This window comes from Nelusetta ayraudi, unplaced genomic scaffold (genome assembly GCF_046127955.1).
Source record: "Nelusetta ayraudi isolate G7.1 ecotype Tasmania unplaced genomic scaffold, CSIRO-AGI_Nayr_v1 ptg000063l, whole genome shotgun sequence".
In the NCBI taxonomy this organism is placed as follows: domain Eukaryota; kingdom Metazoa; phylum Chordata; class Actinopteri; order Tetraodontiformes; family Monacanthidae; genus Nelusetta; species Nelusetta ayraudi.
The window spans coordinates 4067158-4088074 of NW_027466113.1; the positions used below are offsets into that span (position 1 = coordinate 4067158).

The 20917-nt window shown below is 50.0% G+C and overlaps 3 protein-coding genes across 4 annotated transcripts; all 3 read left to right on the forward strand.

The window, feature by feature from the left end:
• The first annotated feature begins 894 nt into the window (after nucleotides 1-894).
• On the forward strand, nucleotides 895-7113 carry il11a (interleukin 11a). The gene is made up of 5 exons (XM_076040716.1): nucleotides 895-1536; nucleotides 2314-2471; nucleotides 5048-5143; nucleotides 5353-5514; nucleotides 5625-7113. The coding sequence occupies exons 1-5, from the start codon at nucleotides 1530-1532 to the stop codon at nucleotides 5805-5807; spliced, it is 606 nt and encodes a 201-aa protein (XP_075896831.1). The 5' UTR covers nucleotides 895-1529; the 3' UTR covers nucleotides 5808-7113.
• A 338-nt stretch (nucleotides 7114-7451) lies between these two features.
• On the forward strand, nucleotides 7452-15503 carry znf628 (zinc finger protein 628). 2 transcript variants are annotated; one of them, XM_076040714.1, is made up of 9 exons: nucleotides 7452-7804; nucleotides 8150-8767; nucleotides 9173-9245; nucleotides 9334-10260; nucleotides 10977-11150; nucleotides 11259-11631; nucleotides 12213-12367; nucleotides 12482-12724; nucleotides 13327-15503. In XM_076040714.1, exons 2-9 carry the CDS (start codon nucleotides 8334-8336, stop codon nucleotides 15172-15174), a joined length of 4227 nt encoding a protein of 1408 aa, XP_075896829.1. In that variant the 5' UTR covers nucleotides 7452-7804; nucleotides 8150-8333; the 3' UTR covers nucleotides 15175-15503. The 2 variants fall into 2 exon arrangements, with proteins under 2 accessions (XP_075896829.1, XP_075896828.1); XM_076040713.1 differs by having other exon boundaries at nucleotides 7452-7648.
• A 465-nt stretch (nucleotides 15504-15968) lies between these two features.
• nat14 (N-acetyltransferase 14 (GCN5-related, putative)) lies at nucleotides 15969-18618 on the forward strand. Its single transcript, XM_076040715.1, has 4 exons — nucleotides 15969-16217; nucleotides 16599-16730; nucleotides 16837-17142; nucleotides 17639-18618. The coding sequence occupies exons 2-4, from the start codon at nucleotides 16650-16652 to the stop codon at nucleotides 18095-18097; spliced, it is 846 nt and encodes a 281-aa protein (XP_075896830.1). The 5' UTR covers nucleotides 15969-16217; nucleotides 16599-16649; the 3' UTR covers nucleotides 18098-18618.
• Nucleotides 18619-20917: the final 2299 nt, after the last annotated feature.

Here is a 20917-nt window from a genome sequence, read left to right on the forward strand (position 1 = left end):
CACCTCTCCCTTTTGCTTCTATCCGTCTCTCACTCTTTCCTTCACCCTGGAGAGAGGGAGCGAAGAAAAAAAAAGAGGAGGTGGGGGTGGGGGGGGCAGCAGTGGAAATAACAGGCTGCTGTCTCAGGAGGGGCTCCGAAGAGAGAAAAAAGGGGGAGAGAGAGAGAGAGAGAGAGAGAGAGAGGGGTGAGAGAAGGAGGGAGAGAAATTTGGGGGGGGAGGAGAAAAAGGTGTTTGCCGCGCGCGTCGTGGCCATAATGCGGGGATTGTGCCGCGTGCGCGGCGTGAAGGAGCCGCGAAATGGAATTTTTTTTAAAAAAAGGGAAAAAATAAAAGAAAAACACACACACACACACACACACACACACACACACACACACACACACACACAGAGCAGCAGCAGCAGCAGCAGCAGCAACACAGTGTTGGTGTACACATGACAACAGCGGGGCTGTTAGTAAAGCAACGCGGTGACATGAGATGCGCTGATTAGCCGCCAACACAATGGGCTCTCTTTTTTCTTTCTTTAAAGGGAGGCAGAGGGGGAGGAAGAGAGATTGGGGGAGATGGACAGATAGGAGGAGGGAGGGGGAGAGAGATCGGCCGTAGGTAGAGAGAGAGATGCGACGGAGGAAGTGGCGGAGAAGATAGGGACGGGGGAGAAAGTGATAGAGAGCAAACACGCGCGCGCGCGCGCGCACCCACAACGGAACTTTTTTTTTTTTTTTTTTTTTTCAAGTTTGGGAGACAGCAGCGGCAGCAGAGGGGAAGGGAAGGGAGGAGGAAGGAGGAGGAGAGAGAGAGAGGGAGAGAGAGAGGGAGGGAGGAGAGGGAGCGTGTGTCTGTGTTTTATGAATGAAGTGAGTCACGATGTGTCATAGGCCCGACGTCTTTATAAAGGAAGTTTTAAACAAGCCTAAACACTTCACTGCGCGCACAAATTGGACTTAGCAGCACACTCGCATCCCTCTCTCTCTCTCTCTACCTCTCCCTCTCTCTCTCTCCCTCGCGTCTCTTGTTGTGTGCGCGAGCGTGTCTCACCGCGTGTGTGTGTATGCGTGTGTGTGTGTGTATGTGTGTGCGTGCGTACGCGTGTAGTGTGTTTGACTCTCTCTCTCTCCCTCTCGCCTGGCTGCAAAAACTAGAGACTCACTGAGGCTCATGTCAAACTTTTTCTTCTTCCTGCCGAGACAGAAAGTTTGACGGTGTTTGTCTCCTCTCTCTCCCTCTCCCTCTCTCTTCCTTCACACTTTCTCCGCGCGCCTCTGCCATCACTGCGCGCGCGCTCTCATTCATTCTCCCCTGTCCTGCTCCAAAAAACTTTTCCTCCTTCTCCTCTCTGACTTAAAAGGGAAGCGAAGAAGAAGAAGGAGAGCGAGAGAGAGAAAAAAAAAGAAGCCCGGAGCACATGACAATTTCCGGAATCCAATTTATTCATTATTAACAGTTTTTTTTTCCTCCGTCCCAAAATATTTATTATTCTTTTTTTTCTTTTTTTTTTACCCGGTTCGTCTGTCCCTCGGATCAATATGAAATGTAAGTTCTCACTGAAGTGCGATTCCTTCATTATTGTTGATTTATGCCAATTCAGTTGTCTTGCCTGTATTATTGAGAAAAGAAACTTAAAAATAATGGTTTCACAGCATCTGATTGACTATTTTCTCCTATTTTTGAGATTCATTGAGGTTAGAGGGAGGTCAGTTTTTTTTTTTAATATATATATTTTTTTCTGTATTATGTATGTCCTGTGTGTGTTTAGACACTGTTGCACGGGCAACTTCATTCTAGCAGGACAGGAAACCAAGATGCTGCTGCAGGGTTTTTTTTTTTTGCCTGTGATTCTTGTGGTTCACCTGTAATTACCGCTGCGTTCAAGTGTTTCAACAGAGCTGCGGTTCCCTTTTAATAATTTGTCTTACCGTGTATTTGAACTTGAAAGGGGGTTAGAATGAATGAGCCCACTGTTGGCCTGCCGGGGGTCTATATAATTTATACCATGAACTCACCTACCTATCCGCTTACAGGTGTGACAAGCAGCAACACCGGTTGCCTCGCTGGGAGTAAATCAGGCACGGTGATACTCAGTGTCAGGGCCAAGCGTTTAATTTAATGATTTGCATGCAGCTTGTGAAAACATGACCGTCATTGAAGCTCCCTGGGATCTGGCTGCCAAGTCTGGAACTATTGTTTACGTTATGGTGCAATATCTTCCTCTGCAGCTGACAGCCGGGGCCTGCGGTCATTATCATTATGGCGGGATGACAGCGCCTCTCCACTAATTGCTTCCGCTTTTTTTCACCCCTTTTTTTTCAGTGCTGCTCGACTCCTCCTCGTCGCTCCTCTTCTCGCTGCTCTTGGCTCAGCTGCCCATGTTGACGGTGGCCTCGCCGGTGCACCACCGGAGGCCCAGCGACATGGATAAACTGTCCAATCAGACCAAGAATCTGATGAAGCTTACACAAGAGCTGTTGGTAAGTCGAGATTTTATCCCCAGTGAGATCAGCAATCGCAGGCATTGATCCGTGGTGGGCCTGGGCTGGCGATGCCCTGACGGTCTGATGCTAATTGAGCTGTGGGTGTTTGGAGGAGGCAGTGGGGGAGGAGGAGGAGGAGAAGGAGGTGAATGCTGGTCCACGACCTGATTGATTGGCCCACCCTTTGCGGAAAAACAGCTTCTGCTGAATTATACAAGGTTTGCTCCGGATTCGGTTTGACTAAGCTGCTTTCACTGACTGACAGACTGGCTGGGGCCCATGTGCGTGCTTACATCAGGGCAGCAAAAGCCTCCGGGGGGAAAAACAAAATTGAGTGAGTGATCTCACTTTTAATCCGCTCTAGACCGGGAGACTGACGAGGGTTCGTCTGACTCAGCAAACCTCACGGCCTACCTGGTCACCTGACGTGGTGTCGATAGTTGGAAGGGCCCCCCGTTGGTGCCTTTATCCAATTTAGGGCATGTGCAGTGAGATAAAGACCAACCTTTAAGACTGCTCAGGACATGAACCCACGTTAACGGGTGACGATCGGGCGCAACGTGGCTGAAGAGTTCAACAGATCAGATCAATGTACCAAAAGTGTCACTTCTGAGCGCGCCACCTGTAGGTACCCCATCCCTGTTTACACAGAAACATGTTGACACTCTGCGGCTTGAGGTGTGGATGAAGATGAAGGAGAGAATTTCACCACTATAACAGGAAGAACGGAGGGGAAATTAGCCCAAGCTTTTATTCACGTTCCAAAGTCGTGTGGTTAGAAAATGATGGCTGTGCGTCAACGCTGCCTTTCAACAGGTGAAAAGAAAGCCTGAGCATATCTCCGCATCTCTGGCTGAGCACGGCTGATCGAGATTCTATTTTTGCATTATGCAAATCTGTGCAATCTTTTGTCCCGGGGGATTAGATCAAAAATAGCCACGTACTCTCTCTAGTCTTGGTCAGTTGATAGTGTTGAGTTTGTCTGTCTGTCTGTCCTGTCGATTGCTATGCCCAGATGTGTGAAAAATGTGTCACCTGGGGTTTCGAGGCGTGAAGAAAATAGAATATGATGTTTATTGGACAGACAGGTTTAAAAATGAAGATTTAATTCATTTTATCTTTGATTCATGAGTCTCAGGGAGCAAAGAAGTGAAAAGGCAAGGAAAGATGAAAAATAAAAACGCCCTGGAAAGAGGGCAACAAAAGTGATGCTTAAAAGAAAGTGAATGAACACACACACACATATAGGACTGTATAAGTTTTTCCAGTGCGGCTACGTACATGTGCACTTGTGTCACTGTGTGTGTGTGTGTGTGTGTGCATGCGGTATGGGTGCAAATGTGCGCATGCAACTTGTGTGCAGGCATTTTTGTGGCCGTGTCTGCATTGAGGGCGCCGTAAATAGTCCTGCTTGTGTAAGTGCGGTGTTTAGTGTTTTGCTTTCGGTCACCACAGCAAAGTGACTTGATAAAAATCAAACAGATTTATCACATTCCTGCATTTGCATTCAGGAAGACAACGGCTGGATGCTAGCTTCTGCTGGGTGAGGTCACCACCTGGTAGCGAGGGAGCAAGAGAAGGAGGATAAGGAGGGCAAATTAAAGGCTGACAGAGATGGAGTGAAAAAAAAACACGAGAGATGAAGAGATCAGAGTGCCAACCAGATGACAATACAGTGTTGTGTGTGTGTGTGTGTGTGTGCGCGCACCTGGTGTGAGCCGCGGATGGAAAAGGACAAATTCGGCAGAGACAAAACATTGGGTCCGCACACATAAGTGAGCTCTTATGCAGGGCTTGATGGAGAGACATGGGAGACAATGCCACTCATTCATCGCTAAAAACATCAACACAAACAACTGGGGGCCAAATAAGTGCAAGCCGCTGCATAACAAGTGAAGGAAGTATTAGCGAGGCGTACACACAACCTGTTTACACAAAACAGCTTCTCTGCACTCATCATCCCGACGTTGTTATGTTCCTGTTCCTGATTGGAAGTGACGCACACCGGAGTCATCCACATTGATTCCCATTAATTACTGAATCAGGAAGGCACCTTTAACACTTAACCGATGCCCCCCCTTTTTTCTTCTAAAGTACCATTACGCGGCAATTCAGGATGTTTACCCCCTCTGGTGGTCGTCATCAACACTGCACCTGTCATCTGGACATGGTTTACAACCTGACTCTTGCTGGGCAGCAGCACTGCGTCATTACATCTTTTTATAGCTGTGACCCTGGAGTTTCCCCACAGCTCTGTGTTGTCTGTCCCACTTGGAGCTTTCTTAGTCACAGCATATGTTGTTCCTCCGCTCCCCGTAGAAAACATCCTGTGGGTTCGGGTCATTTGCCTGTATTGTTGACATTTGGGGTGGCTGAATGTGGGTGAACTCACACTGACCCAATCGACCGCACTCCCCTAAGTGCTACTGTCTGTAGGAGCAGAAAAGCAGTCACCCACTGGAGGTGGCAGAGTAATACTTTCCTTGTGTTTCCGTGACTTGTCCCAGGGCTGAGTGAAATTGCACCGATGCAAATTGCTAACTGGCCGATCTGTGCCTTGTTTCTCTTTTCAGAGGGAGCATGCCTTTGACTCAGATGTGGAGCCTCACAGGTTCAGGTCTCTGCCAGAAATGAGCAACAGATCGGCCCATGATCTCAACAATCTTGAGGTAATGGTCGGATCTGTTTGCGTGTGAACGTGTGTTGTGTGTGTGTGTGTGTGTGTGTGTGTGTGTGTGTGTGTGTGTGTGTGTGTGTGTGTGTGTGTGTGTGTGTGTGACAACTTATTGTTTACACAGTTGCATCTTGCCACGCCAGCCCTAATGCTTCAAGCATGCCTGTGATGTTTTTTTTTGTTGTTGTTTTGTTTTGATCCCAGCTGAAGCCCACGCTGACGCAGCTGCACTTGGACCTGAAGCTGTACGAGCGTCACTTTGAGTGGCTGAACAACGTCTCTAAGAAGCACCACCATCACGCACTGCCCAAGCTGCTCGAGATAATCAGGGAAATGAAAGCTCTTGGCATCCTGCTTCACCGCCAGGTAAAGGAAACAAAAAAACCAAATTTGCTCCCAGTTTTTGTTTCCTTCCAACAACTGCCAGCTATCTTTTTGATTCTAATGCATTTCTTGGCCTCTCCTCCCACCCGCAGATGTTGAAAGTTGACGCACCTAGAGTGACCCCGGCGACCCCTTCCCTGCCCCCTCACCTGCCCTACCAGTTCGACGTGCTACAGTCCAGCCACGAGCTCCTTCAACACTTCAAGCTCTTCTGCGACTGGGCCTACAGAGCATTTCTTAGCCTCAAATCCAAAGTCTCAGCAGTGCAATCATAGTTGCAGCAATCTTATTATTTCCCGTTTTACAACATGACTGCAGAGCCAGAGAGGACGTGGCAGTCAATAGCATCCCTTACATGGCCAAAGGGTCAACGAGTTAAGACGCGTGCGTTGACCAATCTGCCAAGTGTGACGCATCACACGGCAGCCAGTTACAACCATTGAGATTCCTGCCAGTTATCGTTACCAGAATATTGTGATTCTCCAAACTCTTGTCCAAAGGCCTTGTTCAGGACCATGTTATTTATGTATTTATTTATTTATTTGAGTGCCAGTAATTTATTTAATTTTATTTATTTGAAGTTTTTATGTCTCTCTTATCCTTTTCTCTATGTTACCATGAATTTATTTGCCCATGTTTCCGTAATATTTCCTTACTTGCCCTGTGCCTCGCCTTCACCCTCACAGTAGCACTTCATTTACCTAATCCTGCTGTCAATAGCTTTTGTTTTAAAATCGAATTTAACTGGCTTTCAATTACTTCTCGAGGAATTAATTCTTCCAGTAGATGTAGCATAAATTTAAAGTAGTCAAGAAGTTCACTGTCTTACATCTAGTGCCTTGTAATGTTTAACCATGATTAACATACCATGTTTAACATATCAAATGATGACCTAAGATATTACTCACACTGACCTGAAAATGTTAAGATACTGTCGTCAATAGGGTGAATACTCTGTATGTGCCACGGGCAAAGTTTCTGTTTTCTATGCCTGTCTCTCACGTTCGACATGGTGAGGCGTATCTGCCGTTGTGGTCAAATTATTTGAATGTGCCCTGTTGCTGAGCACTGATGAACGTGATTAGATAGTTTGCACAGACCTGTTAGGATTAGCCTCTTGGATGGATGGTGGGAAGGTTAATTTTAAACTTGTGCTTTGCGGGTGGAAGAGTTTGTTATTTTAGGTTAAACACCCAAAGCCTTAAAATACTATGTATTGTGACACTATGTTCTGTACAGCTGTACATAAATGTACAAGAATGTAAATGGATGTAAACAGTGCTTCTGTGTATTATGTCATTCCAACAATATATTGTAGAGAACTTTGCTAATTTTATCTATATTTTTTTCCTCATCCCTATTCTAGTATTTGTTACAGTATTGACTATTTATTTAAGTAAAATGGTGGAGCTATTTATTTTGTCCTACAGGGGAGCAAGTCTCCTATCATTTTGTACTTTTATACAGTTTTTAATCCTTATTTACTATATTATTATTATTAATTACTATATCGACATGTTTAAATTATTGTTCTATCATTATGATGCCTTTGCACACGCTGATTGGCTTCAATGTGAAATATGTGCCTTAGTGAAATAAATTCTACAGAATGTGCATAATGAATTTGATTCGTTATTATCTCTTCTTTTTTTTTTGTTATCGAGGCGAGTGTTTTATGCTACAACAACGTCACAGAGTAAACGAACACAGGGAAACTACATTACCCAGAAGACTGTGACTCAGGTTGAAGAAGCGTTGCTGTCAGTTAAACTTTCTTTTTGTTTTCTTTTTTTTGTTATTTCTTCCTAAATAGCGAGAAACGTAGCTTGTTCCCCATAAACGTGGAAATACCGGGAGGGGGGATTGGGGGGGGGGGATATTTACACGAGCGTAAGACATTCAGCTGTCTGTTCAAGCTTCCGGCCAATGGAAGTAGCCCTTGTAATGCAGCGAGCAGCCAATTGCCGTCGCTGTTCTTGGAAGGCGGAATCGGGCGGAGAACTGCTGTTAGTCTGCGCTGTGTTTATTGTTAAGGTTGTGTGGATTAGCACTGCAGTAGCCAGCTCCCTTTCCCCAATATCAACAGTATAGCTTCCCGGTGGTCTAACAGTGCTCGGTGAGTACTCCTCCCGACCAGAATCGTGCACACGTCAGTCGAGCTGTTCCCGAAGATGTTCGGCGCGGACGGCGGCCAGCTTGGCTGTAAATGGAGGCCACTGGTCGGTTGTTGTTGATGCCCTCCCTGTGATGCCACTGGCTGGTTGTCTTTCTGGTAAAGCTTCACAAACTGAACCAGGGGGTTACACTTTTTTTTTTGACTGTAGCCTAATGTGCGACTAAGCCTCGGCCTTGTCTGTTCGTGGGCTGACCGCGCGCTCCGCACTGCGGGGCCCGGGCCGGAGCGGACCGACTGCCGGGAGGGAAGCAGCAGCAGCGGGGAGGAGAGGAGAGGAGAGGGGAGGGGAGCTGAGGGATGGTGGGAGAGGAGGGGGAAGGCTAGCCTCGTTGACTCCAGGGAGGAAAGGAGGGAGGGAGGGAGAGGCAGGAGGTGGAATTTAAAGGGGACATTCTTACCAAGTTATAACACTGTGTTTATTTCCATTCCACTTTATGTCAGACCCAAACTGTCTACCAGCGGGTGACAGCCGGTGTTTCCAGTGGCCGAAGGGGGAAGGAATTCACAGAACACACACCAGGAGGGAGAAAACATGAACGGGGGGATTGCCAGAGGGAAAAAAGGCATGACACCGCAGCAGAACTAATCCACGCCGAGAAGAACCGACACCCTGCACCAGCCGCCCATGGCCAACTCGGTGGCTTTGGTGGTCCAACCAGAACTCCTGCCACCTCAGCCCGCCGCCTCGCTCTCTCCCTTCCCATCGCTACTCGCCCCGGGTGAGGAGGAGGGTGAGGAGGACGAGAGGGACCCAGCGGAGCTGGAGGATGGAGACAAGGAGGAGGAGGAGGAGGAGGTGGCGGCGGTGGTGATGGAGGGAGGAGGTGAGGAGGAGATCGTGCTGGACGTGGTGCCGTCCTCTGTGTCTGTGGCGGCGGCGGCGGCACAGCAGCCCGAGCACGCTCACCACCCCTTCCAGTGCATGGACTGTGGGAAGAGCTTCCGCTGGTCGTCCAGGCTCATCCACCATCAGCGGAGCCACAACAACGAGCGGCCGTACCGTTGCACCCTCTGCCCCAAGGCCTTCAAGGGCTCCTCTGCCCTCCTCTACCACCAACGGTAACCTGAGGCCCAGGATTCGTTTGTAAATGAATTCTGTATTACTCATTGCACACCTGTTCCAATAACTAAAAACAACAGTATTTGTTGGGTCAATACATACACACAGGAAAACAGTGCAATTATGATAAAACATTTTTTTTAAATTGGAGAGCAGAAAAAACACCCTCAACATTTGATTTTAAGTGGACTTCTAATGGGTCACATTGTTCTAGGTATACAGGTATAGACCACATCATTTAACAAAAAAGTGTTAAACTGTTTAATTAACTGAGACTAATTTAATTTAATCGATTAAATTCTTAATCGACAATTAATTGATAAACATCCCTAGTGTGGTGATTCATGCTCTCCTACTGGTCTTGTATCCAATTACTAGGTTTTTTTTTGTCTTTTTCTTTGCAGGTCTCACTCTGGGGAGAAGCCTTACAAATGTCAAGACTGTGGCAAAGCCTTTAAACGCTCCTCTCTCCTGCAGGTGCGGTGCTTCAACTGCCTGCGCCAAATCATTTCTCAGAAAAGAAAAACGTACATATATATTTCAAAAATCTCTTTTGAATTTCCAGGTTCACCAGAGTGTCCACACTGGGGTGCGCACCTTCTTGTGCCCTTACTGCCCACTGACCTTCAAGTGGAGCTCGCACTACCAGTACCACCTGCGGCAGCACACCGGCGAGTGTCCCTACACCTGCGACACCTGCCCCAAGGCCTTCAAGAACTCCAGCAGCCTGCGGCGCCACAAGAACGTCCACCTGGGCCTCAAGCCATACACCTGCTCCGTGTGCAACAAGTCCTTCACGCAGTCCACCAACCTGCGGCAGCACATGCGGATACACACGGGCGAGCGGCCCTACGTGTGCGCCGAGTGTGGCCGCAGCTTCACGCACTCGTCCAACTTGGCCCTGCACAAGAACTCGCACTCGCAACACAACAGCGCCGAGGCCAAGAGGGCCGCCGAGGAGCCGCGCAAAGAGAACGGCGTGGTGGAGATGGTGGTGGGGGGGGCGGAGGAGGTCACCACCTCCATGCTGACAGACATGGTGCGCTTCGTGAGCCACGAGGGCGGCGAGGCGGTGGGGGTGGGGATGGAGGAGGTCTTCCTCTCGGCAGCCCCGGCCGCCGCCCTCCTCCCGCAGCTCACCCTGGCCCCCGCCCAGGGTGGCGGGGAAGTTTGTCCCGCCTCCAGGCCCATCGGGACGGAGGTCCACCTGAGCACCGACAACGGCACAAGCGTGCTGCTGTACAGTTGCGGCAGCTGCAGCCACACCTTCGGCACGCGCACGGAGCTGGAGGAGCACCAGTCCATCCACATGGCGGCGCAGCACGGCGGGCAGGCCGGGGCGGCGCTGGAGGAGGTCGGGGACGGGCTGGTGGGAGCCGGACACCTGCTGGCCGACTTCGAGGAGGTGGTGGAGACGACGACGGTCGGCGAGAACGGGCAGACCACCGAGGTGCTGCTGGAGCTGACAGAGGCGGGAGACGGCAGCAGTGCAGTGAGTGATGGGAGTCAAACAAACACCTTCTGACCGTCAGCTATGTATGTGAAACGCAGCCAATAGTCTGTAGGCAATGAATCAGGTTTTGGGGTCAGACCTCTGAAATCCAACCACATCCCCAGTTTGTTTTGTAATTTAAATAGGTTGTGTCTCCCACGAGGAGCAGCAGTTCCTGGGCTTCAGGAAACAACTGATTTCTTAAGTTTATAGCTTATGGATATAAATACAAACTAGAAGCTCCTAATCAGTGCTGCTTCATATTGTGCCAATTGGAAAATAACTGCCATGGGACAGAATAAGTATACACAGATGACCAGCCAGTAGCTGTGTTTCCATTACCCCTAGAATTGCGCAAAACCTGAATATCGCAATAAAAAACTGGTCATTTTTCAGACGTATCGATACAGAGGTATATCGCAAAAGTCCCGCGAGATCAGATTTTATGAGAATTACGGCTTATGCGCTTCACACCATTCAATAGAAACACCTGCAAATCGCAATTGTACTTTGTCGAAACTTTACAAACATCGCTTTTGCGAAAAACTGTAATGGAAACGCAGCTTGTGAAATGAAACAACAACACTTCTGTATATGGCAGTGAAGCTTTTTGTTATTCCAAAGTCTACCAAAGGTTTTTGAAAAATTTGGAAATTGATTGAATGTGGTCTTAAGGTTTGACTTTCAATACGCATAACTTTGGTTTTGGACCTCAGAATGTTGCCGCCACCACCCAGGCCCAGTTTGACCTGCTGCAGAGCTTCACCGAAGTGACTCAGAGCAGCGAGGCTGTTCAGCCGGAGGCCAGAACCACATGGGCTGGGCTGTCGTGCAGCTACTGCAATAAGACCTTCAAGACCAGCGGAGGCCTCAACAGACACGTATCCGTGGTAAAACACACAAGTCCGCCTGTCGGCTGCTGTTAAAGCTGTTAAAAAGTGTTTGAAGTGGTGCGTGCCAAGCTGACCTCTGACCCCTGCGCTTCCTCCCCACCCCAGACTCACTCCCTGTCCTCGCAGTCCCGCTCCCAGTTCAGCTGCTCCGCCTGCGACCGCTCCTTCCCCCTGCTGTCGTCGCTGCTCACCCACCAGCACTCCCACACGCCCGAGCAGCGACTCCTGGCCGAGGCCGAGGCCGAGATCGTGTGCCCGCCGTCCCTCTCCCTGTCCCTCCCCCTGCCGTCCTCCCCGCCCGGCCAGGCCGACAAGCAGCAGGAGGACCAGCGGGAGATCCGCGTCGACATCATCGCCGTGGGGGAGGAGCAGGAGGAGCAGCAGCAGCAGCAGCAGCATCAACAGCAGCAGCAGCCCACCAAACCCAGCAGAGCTCCAAGAAAGACGGGCGCCGCCAAGGGCAGCGTCCCTGCCGTGGGTGAGCCAGCCAATCAGGGTGAAGGATAACTGGAAAACTGTAGAAAGCAGAAAGTTGCTGCGGTGTCTTCTTGGCTGCATCACTGTAAGCTGCTACCTGCTCGTCACCAGGGCAGAGCTGCAGGCATCAAGCGAGCTCGTCGAATTTGACAAGACGTGATGAAATATGTCAGGTTTTTTAATTTTTGTATTCCCGGAGCATCAGTGCCACGAGGGAAATGCGTCAGGCAGTGAGCAAGTCCAACCCTGATCCGCCGCTGGCGACCATTTCAGCTTCGTCGCTGCTAAGCAATTCCTTTAAACTGAACTCTTTCTTTTATTCAGACATTGGTTTTTCTCCAACCTCTGACATGTTGGAAATCCATTAAAAACTGAAGACATAATGAGCACAATTGGTACCATATGAATGGGATCTTGAAGACGTGATGGTGCCATCACGTCTTCAAGATCTCTTCAAGTACGAGTGCAGTTGCCCTGAACTCGACCCTTCTGCATTAAGATGACCCGGAGAACCTTCACAGACAACTTCTACCATATGGTTCATTTTGTGATTGTCTCTCAATTTCACGTACTTTTGCACAGAGAGGCCCTACCGCTGCTCAGAGTGCGGGAAAGCCTTCAAAGGCTCATCGGGGTTAAAGTACCACATGAGGGACCACACTGGTGAGAGGCCGTACCGCTGCACCGAGTGTGGGAAGAGTTTCAAGAGGTCCTCGCTGCTCTCCATCCATCAGAGGGTACATGTTTTTCACATCGCCACTTTGGCAATGCAAAATTTTGAATTTTTAAAGCAGCATATATTTTTCCAAAAAAACCCACCACCCATATTGTTCTGCGTCATCTTCTCCCAGGTGCACACGGGCGTCCGGGCCTTCCAGTGCCCCCACTGTCCTCTCACTTTCAAGTGGAGCTCCCACTACCAGTACCACCTGAGGCAGCACACGGGCGAGAGGCCGTACGTGTGCAAAGAGTGCGGCAAGTCCTTCAAGAACACCAGCTGCCTGCGCAGACACAGTCAGATGCACTCTGGGCTGCGGCCTCACACCTGCTCCATCTGCTCCAAGTCTTTCTCCCAGACGTCCAACCTCAAGCAGGTCAGTGTGGCCCGAGAGCGATGACTTCACTGGTGACCCCTCTGCTAAAGGTCCACTGTGTGAAATGTGGCTTGATTTATGATTTTTAGATTGGTAAAAGCTTAACAAACTGCCCATAAATACATTAATAAAAGTGCGCACTGGTACTTTTACATTACACTTTTATCAATGGTGAATGGTAAATGGACTGCACTTATATATATTGCGCTTTCCAGCACCTTTGCGGCACCCCAAAGCGCTTTACAATGGCTTCTCATTCACCCATTCACTCACACTCACACACCACTGGGTGGCTGCTGCCGGCCCCATTGGGAGCAGTTTAGGGCTAAGTGTCTTGCCCAAGGACACAACGACACACTGGGATGGAGCGGGATTTGAACCGCCAAACCTTTCAGTCACTGGACAACCCGCTCTACCTCCTGAGCTACAGTCGCCCCCAATTAATGTAATTATTTGCGGTATGTTAAGCTTTTACCAATACAATAAAAATCATAAATCAAGCCATTTTTTTTACACACTGGACCTTTAAGAGAACACACTGCAGGTACAGCAATTTATTGATTTATCTTCTATTTTTTTTTCCCCCCTCTCTTTCTCTTTAGCACGAACGCACCCACTCTGGTGAGAGGCCGTTCCAGTGCACGCACTGCAACAAGAGCTTCACGCACTCGTCCAACCTCCAGCTCCACATGCGCACGCACGCCTCCAGCAAGGACTTCCGCTGCCCCTACTGCTCCAAGGAGTTCGTCATGCACTCCTACCTGCAGAGGCACATCCGCACGCACGGCAGCGCCGCCGCAGGGGCCGCCGCCGACGGCGTCTCGGTGAAAGCCAGCATGGGCGGGGTGACCACCACCACCACCCTGCTGAGCCCCATCACCCTGGAGAGCTCGGGCCACCAGGGCAGCCTGATCGTGTCCCAGCCGGCCCTCAACATTCCCCCCAACACCTCCCAGAACTACTTCATGATCCAGACCTCCAGCGGCCTGCAGCTCATCCCCCTGTCCTCCCCGACGCCCCCGCCACCTCCACCTCCACCTCCACCCCCTCCATCTCAGCCCCAGAACTTCTACCTGCTGCAGTGTCCCTCCAACGGCGGCGGTCAGTCCAACTTGATCCTCGTCCCCACGGCTAACAACCACAACCCCCCACCGCCGCCGGACAACCAGACCCTCCCGGTGCTTCAGACCTTCCAGGCGCTGCAGTCCGTCCTCAACCAGCCTCAGACCCACATGACCCAGTTCGCAACCATGACGCAGCAGCAGCAGCAGCAGGCGACCAGGATCATCATAACCAACAATAACCAACAGCCGCCGCCGCCGCCGACTCTCTCAGCCAACTCGCTGCTCACCAAACCCATCCTGGGGAGGAGCACGCGGACGACCCGCACCAGGCGGGGACGCAAACCCAAAGCGTCCCTGCTGAAATTGGCGGCGTTTCCCTGTGAGAAGGACACGAACGAACGGCCGCAGGCGTCCGCAGACGTCAACGCCGACTCGTCACTGCCGCCGTCCGCCTTCGTGCCATCGCCTCGTCTCTCGGCCAAAACGTGCAATTCCGTCTCGATGATGTCATCGTCCGCCTCTGACACCCCATCAGCTGATACGTCACTGACCTCCACCGTCGCCACACAACCAGTTCCTCCGGTTTCCGACTCGGCCATGCTAGAGGGTAGGACCCAGGGGGTGCTGGGAGACACCCGGGCGGGGGAAACCCTGGCGGGGAAGCAGTTTGTGTTGTGTTTCGACAACCAGGCGAGGGAGAGGGAGGAGATCAAACTCGGGGAGGGCAGCGAGTCGTACGTGCTGCAATTCGAGACGGACGAGCGGGGCAAGGAGGACAAGGACAAAGTGGGCGTGATGTCGCTCCTGCACGACTGGGGTGAGAAGAAGCAGGCGGAGCGACAAGGGGAGGGTGAGGAGGGGGGAGGCGGCCAGGCAGCGTCCTACGTGCTGCACTTTCACACCGAGGCGTCTGGCGGCGGCGACCCGGCCAGCGCCGGAACCTTCGGCCAGGAGCTGGACGGCCGGGAGGTGGTGTTTGAACTCGGGGGCGGGGCCAAGATGGAGCAGGAGGCCCAGGAGGGCATGCAGATGATCGCCCTGATAGAGGGCCGGGGGCAGGGGGAGGAAGAAGAGGGCATGATGGTGGAGCCGGCGGTGGCGGCAGGCTGCGGCGGTGCTGGGGCAGGAGTTCCAGAGGACCGGGGCGGCGTGGAGGGCATCTTCCAGCTGGGCAGCGGCGAGGAGATCGTCATCATCGAGGTCAGCACCAGCAGCCTGAGGGGGGGCGACGGCGGCGGGGAGGTCCTGCACGGCGGCGCGGAGGCGGAGGTGAAGGAGAAGATGGCGAAGGATCAGAGTTCAGCTGAGGACACGGAGGAACGAAACTCCTCAGCTGAAGACGACCAGGCACTGACCTGCGCTCAACCAAGAGACGCCCTTCTCTGAATAGTGTGTGTGCGCGCGTGCGTGCGTGTGTGTCAGCACTTTATTCGGTTCCGAGTTCCTCTGGGACGGCAGGACAGAACGTTGAAACTAGAGAAGTACTGTGTTGTCACCCCTCCTCCCCCCGGCCTTTCTCCCCTCCTCCCCCATATTAGAAATGTTATACATTTGAATAAACTGTACAATGGACTATTCCTAAATATATCCCGTTTTATACTGTCATTGGCAGTTTTGTTTATTTAGTAAATCTATTTATGTGAATAACACGACCAACTTTCTTCACCATGTTGATAATGGATTGTACCTACTTATGAATAAACCTCTGGAAAGCCTGCACGCCTACGTGTTGCATCACTGCTATCTTCTCTTTTCAACGGTTCCCCTTTTCTGTTGCTGGATTATATCTTGATGATTTTCTGTCTGCCCTGTTCTCTCTCCTTCAACTCCTTTCCTTTCCTTCACTTCCTGCTCTCATTCCTTCAATTCCATGTCCTCGTTCCCTCACCTCCCCTTTCTTCTCGTCCTAATTTTATTTTCTCACTCTTCCGTTTCCCTTTCTGTCATTCTCGAAATTAAATCTTTTCAACCTTCTTCCATATTTCTCCTCTTTCTCTTCCCCTCGTGTTCCCCTCTCTTCCCCCCTCGCTACATTTTTCTCCTGTAGTCTTCTTTTTTCCTCTCTCTCTTCATTTCCCCCCTCTCTCCTCCGAAGCGTACCCTACTTTATTTACGCTTGTGGCGCGGCTTACGGTGTCCGCTCCTATTCCCTAACCGCGTAGCCGTGCGAATCGCGGTTTACGCAAAAAGCGTAGAGGGCGCTGTTGGATTCGGTGGGGGACGTAAAATACGGAGTACGGCGCCGTTTGGAATCGCTGCTCTCCGCAAGCGGTGACGCTTCGTAGCCGTTCAATCAAACATCTCGCACTTCGGGAAGCATTTCTCTAACAAAAAAAAACAAAACCCAAACAAACAGAACGTGGGAGCCACAACAACTTACTTGTCGCGTCCCGGTGTTACGGTCGATCGGGACTGCGTTTGGGGCGAAGGTAAGCAGAAAAGGAGGGGGGGTTCGGCCGGGGCACACGGACTCGATGTTAACCATATAAGGGTGTGAAGACTGGAGCCGATCTTAGCCTGCCGCTACCTTCGGACGGTCGTGTCGATCATAGCAGCATTGCCCACGACACATGCTAGTTCCCCTCCTCGAAGCCTTTTATAATCCTCACCCCGGTGTGTCTTTGTTGTTTGGAACGGGCGGCACGCATGGTTGTCCGCGTTGACGTGACGTCAGAAAGAGCGCAACGCTGTTCCAAAACAGTTTTCTAACAGTTGCAGCATGATTCGCATTCGTTTTTTACTGATGAGAAAATCCCACCCCATCGCCCCTTTTCGCCATCTGTGTACTAATTCCTCCCTGTTGTTTGCAGTTGTTGTCGCCGTTGCACACCGATGTTGTTGCAGCAGCATCACAGCCGAACATGGTGAGACTGGAACTGGACCAGGTGGTGATGAGGAGGATGAAGGAGGACGAAATAGACTTGGTCAAAGCCCTCGTCAAGGTTTGCACGCCGACAGTTGCATGTTGGGGGATCTGGCTGCTCTTCTTCCCCAGACAGGGACCCCCAAACCCCCACCCCTCATGACCCGTCTCTGCGGTCTCTGCAGGAGGGCTGCGAGGGCTCGGAGAACCGCCTCATCCTCCACATCCTGACCCGACCGCTCTGCCTCTTCGTCCTGGCCGTCTGCTCCTCGGTGCTGCGCTGCCTCGTGCACTCCTTCATCCTGGCCCTGGCCATTCCCGTCTTCCTGCTCATCGTCTTCCTCAAGATCACCATGCCCAGGTCCACGGGGGTCCTGGGCAGCAGCCGCCCGTCCTGGGACTACGTGGGCAGCTGCTGCAGAGGGACGCAGGACGAGGCGCTGCACAACCCGTACGGGAGGCCCAGCGGCAGGACGCCCGTGACCAAAAGGGTTCGTCTGAACTCCAGAAACCCTCCAATTTCAAATTAATAGCAGTTTATTTTTGGAGAGTCCCCTAAAGCAGCATCTGGTTTTCGAGGAAGTCCCACATACAAATAACACAAAGACAAAGACATTACAATGATACACAAAACACATGAAATGCATACCTACATGTACCACTGGCGGGCCCTGCATTTTGCACCTAGGCCATCAGTAATGTCATATTTAGTCCACCCTAAATTAAAACACTTCATATTACCCTCAATATGAGAATCCATAGAGAATTGAACTTACGCATTACATCACCTGCATATAGGTGACCTAGTTAATCAAAACATAGTTTCCAGAGCATTTAAATCATAATTAAGACTGAGTAACTAACCACTGATACTGTCAAAACTTCAATTCTATTCAATTTTAAGTCACTCCTCACAACATTACCTCATTCTACTGAATACATCCAAAGTGATATTAATAATAAGTAGAAACGTTTCCTTTCCTTTAGCCAAGGCGCAGAATTGGCACCAAAGAAAAAGACAAAGAGGCGTCATCGGAGAAGGTGACCCCGGAGAGGGAGCAGGCGGCAGGCCAGGTGTGGGTGGCCGACTACGACGGCGACATCATCGGCTGCCTCTTCCTGGAAGCTCCGAGGCAGTCGGGCGTCAGCAGGGTGTGCAGGCTGGTGACGGGCAGCTGGTACCGGCGGGAGGGCCTGGGCCGGCTGCTGCTGCAGGGCCTGGAGCAGAGACAGAGGGAGGCCCGGGTCCGCAGGGTCTACGCACACGTCCCCTTCCCCTCCAAGGTGGCTGAAGTCATCTTCAGGAAGTTTGGCTACATGCAGGTCGGGGAGGGGCCTGACGAGGGCGGCGGCGAGGGCGAGGAGAGGCCGGAGAGAGGCTTCATGGGATACCCGCTCACCAAGGTGTTTTACAAAGACGTGAGCTTCACGGACAGAAAAAGCTGAACCTTCAGCCAAGTGTGGATCGATGTTAAGGCAGCGATGTTACAGAATGTTTATTCAATTTAGTTATTGTTATTTATTTGATATTTTGTTTTGTTTGATGTATGTCAATATTTATTGTGTTGATTATTTAAGACATCCTCTCCCTGTTTTATATCTGCTTGTTTACTATTTAATAATACAAAATGGCACTACAGAGCTTCAGTTGTGTTCTTTCATAATTATGAAATAAAAGGTTTCCGTAAAAGGTATTTTGTTTGTTTATTTCTTTTTGTTTTAAATGTTTATTCGTTTTTAAACCTTTCGAATCCTGAAAAGATGTGCCATTGTCTGCGTTTGCGCATCTATGTGTGAAACCATGCAGTTGTGTAGGCGGATGCACAGTTACTGTATAGGAAGTGTGTGTGGTTTATGTGAATGTGCAGAATTTATCCGCTTTTATCCTTTTTGCAGTCTTTGGTTGCCGTTGCTCTCTGTACAGTGTGTGTGGGTTTATGAGTCTGCAAAAAAATATTCCAGTTTCATGCTGCTTCTTCTGTTTATTCTTAGTAGAATTTAAATTACTGCATATTTTAAAGCCCAGTTTTAAACCTCTATGTTTCCTCATAAACTCCAGTAACTCTATTGGTTCGCCATTTTAATGATAATGAGAATAACTTAATGACAACATCAAGTCTGAGTGAAAGGAAAGGACATAAGAAAGAGTTTAGATCTTATTCAGACTCTCCAAAACTCCAAGAAGCAGCATATTTAGCCCTCTGTTTACAGCCTACTGCAAAAAAGAAATGCTGCTTTTGCATTGTTGGCCCTTCCACGTTTGAAAGTGGTCAAAAACAGGGCAGTCTATAGAGCAGAGTAGATTCCTGGCTTAGGGTGTTGTTACTACACACTAGTGGAGGTATCAGTGGTTCTTTTATGACATCCCAAAGGGCTAATTACCAGAGCTGTGTGTTTCAGCCCATGCTTTGTGAAACATAAGCAAGAAATAGAAGTACAGAATTGACCTACTTGTTCATTAGGTTCTCCATCACTACGCATTTTAATGAAAGATCAGAGTATTACGAAAAAACTGTAAGCTTCCTCACGTGAAACCAGCGTGCATCATGCATTTACTTGCATATAAGTCTAATAGTGCCTATCGTGCTCACAGGGTTGGGTGGTTGGTATGGTATGGTTGGACTGTGGGAGGACCAAGTTCCTGCTGTCCGGCAGCAGCGCCATCGTGTCTGGATGCCATGACATCAATTGACTTTTGGTAAACTGCTCAGCTAATTGTGCACCGCTTTCGGTCGTGTCTTTCGTGCTGTGGTCGCACGGCGCACAGCACACAGCACACAGCAGCACTTCATCACCTGCTATTCTGACATGAGCTGCCTGCGGTTTGCAGGTGACTGACAGTTTGTTTGAGTGAGAGGGGAAATGCACACAGCCTCAGTCTGAGGCTAACCTGAATATGGTTAGCAGCACCTCATTCTCACTGCGCAGCTCATCACACTTGTAGCCTCAGCGGGTGTCAGCGCAGCATCAGTGTGCGTGTGTGGGTGGTGGATAAACACCACAGGATGTTTGCTGGCTGTCAGTGTGTGTGTCTGTCTGTGTGTGCGTATGTGTCTGCCTGTGTGTGTCAAAGAGCTCACCCATGATTTATAGACAGTTGCCCTTTATTGTACGGAAAGTTGAAGTTCACCTTTAATTCGATCTTGTGAACATGAACATATGAATGCACAGATAAAGTGCATCAACATCCACTGAGTAATGAATAATGGCCCAAAAACCACTGATAAGGCACCCAAAGGCACAGCAGGATCGGTATAAAAACAGTTTTGCTGCATAAACAGAGTGTCCGTCACTACTGTGCAACCCACTATTGCCCAATGCTTCTTTTCCACTGGCCAGGTTCCTTGCAGGGTTGCAGCTACAGCCAGTCATCTGCTTCCACCCCCTGCTTTCTCGTCTCTCACAACAACCAACTTCATGTCCTCCTTTTTCCACATTCAGAATTCTCCTCTTCTCTCAGTCGGGACATCCTTCGACCCATATATTCACTGCCCCTCCTTTGTGCATTTCCCAACTTGCTCAACTGCACAACCATCTATTGCAGAACCATTAGAGGCTCAATAGGAACTGTTTAAGATTTCTAACTGAGGTGCGCACAAGTTCAGTTTTGAACAAATTCCTTCTTACTTTCAGTGAAAAGACAGTGAAAGGCCATACTGTGCAACTGAACTGAACATTAAAACTTTAGTGTGAGGATTTGTGTTAGATTTTTAGTCCAAACCATCAACTTCGTGCTTGACTGGATCAGAGAAAGACATTTAATTCTCGCTGGAGAGCTGTTTCTGTGGATGCTCTCCAGCACAGCCTGGAAAAATACGAACACCGCTCAATGACTGACACCAAACACTCTGCAACCGCAAATAAAACACAACCTTGTACATCGACAGATAATCAAGGCGAAAGCTGCAGCAGAAGTAAAAAAAAAAATACTGTTGCCGCTTGCACCACTCAGTGTGTGGTCAGGCCGTCACACCTTTTTTTGACTGCTGTAATTCCGCCGGTGACACTTTTCGGTCATTACCAGCTTGTTAATGTCTCTCATGGCTGTAGACACCTGCTAGCTGGGGCCTCTAACCTCCCGATGTGTCGCTATTATTGTCGCCAGGAAACAGATGTGAGTTCACGCACTGGAAAGAAAGTCTGTTTGCGACTGTGGTCATGTGCGTCTGCACGGTACGGCTGTGTGTGAGTGTGCGCGCGTGTGTGCAAGGGTGTGGGCGGGTGGGTTTCCGGAAAGTATGACTTGGCGTTTCCTACACCCGCTTT

What these genes read in the sequence shown, in the direction of transcription:
- nat14 (XM_076040715.1), top strand. Translation starts at nt 16,650, where the DNA reads ATGGTGAGACTGGAACTGGACCAGGTGGTGATGAGGAGGATGAAGGAG. An exon ending in TGGTCAAAGCCCTCGTCAAG is followed by an intron (nt 16,731 to 16,836) that starts GTTTGCACGCCG and finishes CGGTCTCTGCAG; the next exon opens with GAGGGCTGCGAGGGCTCGGA. An exon ending in GGACGCCCGTGACCAAAAGG is followed by an intron (nt 17,143 to 17,638) that starts GTTCGTCTGAAC and finishes CCTTTCCTTTAG; the next exon opens with CCAAGGCGCAGAATTGGCAC.
- znf628 (XM_076040714.1), top strand. Translation starts at nt 8,334, where the DNA reads ATGGCCAACTCGGTGGCTTTGGTGGTCCAACCAGAACTCCTGCCACCT. An exon ending in AACGCTCCTCTCTCCTGCAG is followed by an intron (nt 9,246 to 9,333) that starts GTGCGGTGCTTC and finishes TTGAATTTCCAG; the next exon opens with GTTCACCAGAGTGTCCACAC. An exon ending in CGGGAGACGGCAGCAGTGCA is followed by an intron (nt 10,261 to 10,976) that starts GTGAGTGATGGG and finishes TTTGGACCTCAG; the next exon opens with AATGTTGCCGCCACCACCCA.
- il11a (XM_076040716.1), top strand. An exon ending in AGCTTACACAAGAGCTGTTG is followed by an intron (nt 2,472 to 5,047) that starts GTAAGTCGAGAT and finishes TTCTCTTTTCAG; the next exon opens with AGGGAGCATGCCTTTGACTC. An exon ending in GCATCCTGCTTCACCGCCAG is followed by an intron (nt 5,515 to 5,624) that starts GTAAAGGAAACA and finishes TCCCACCCGCAG; the next exon opens with ATGTTGAAAGTTGACGCACC.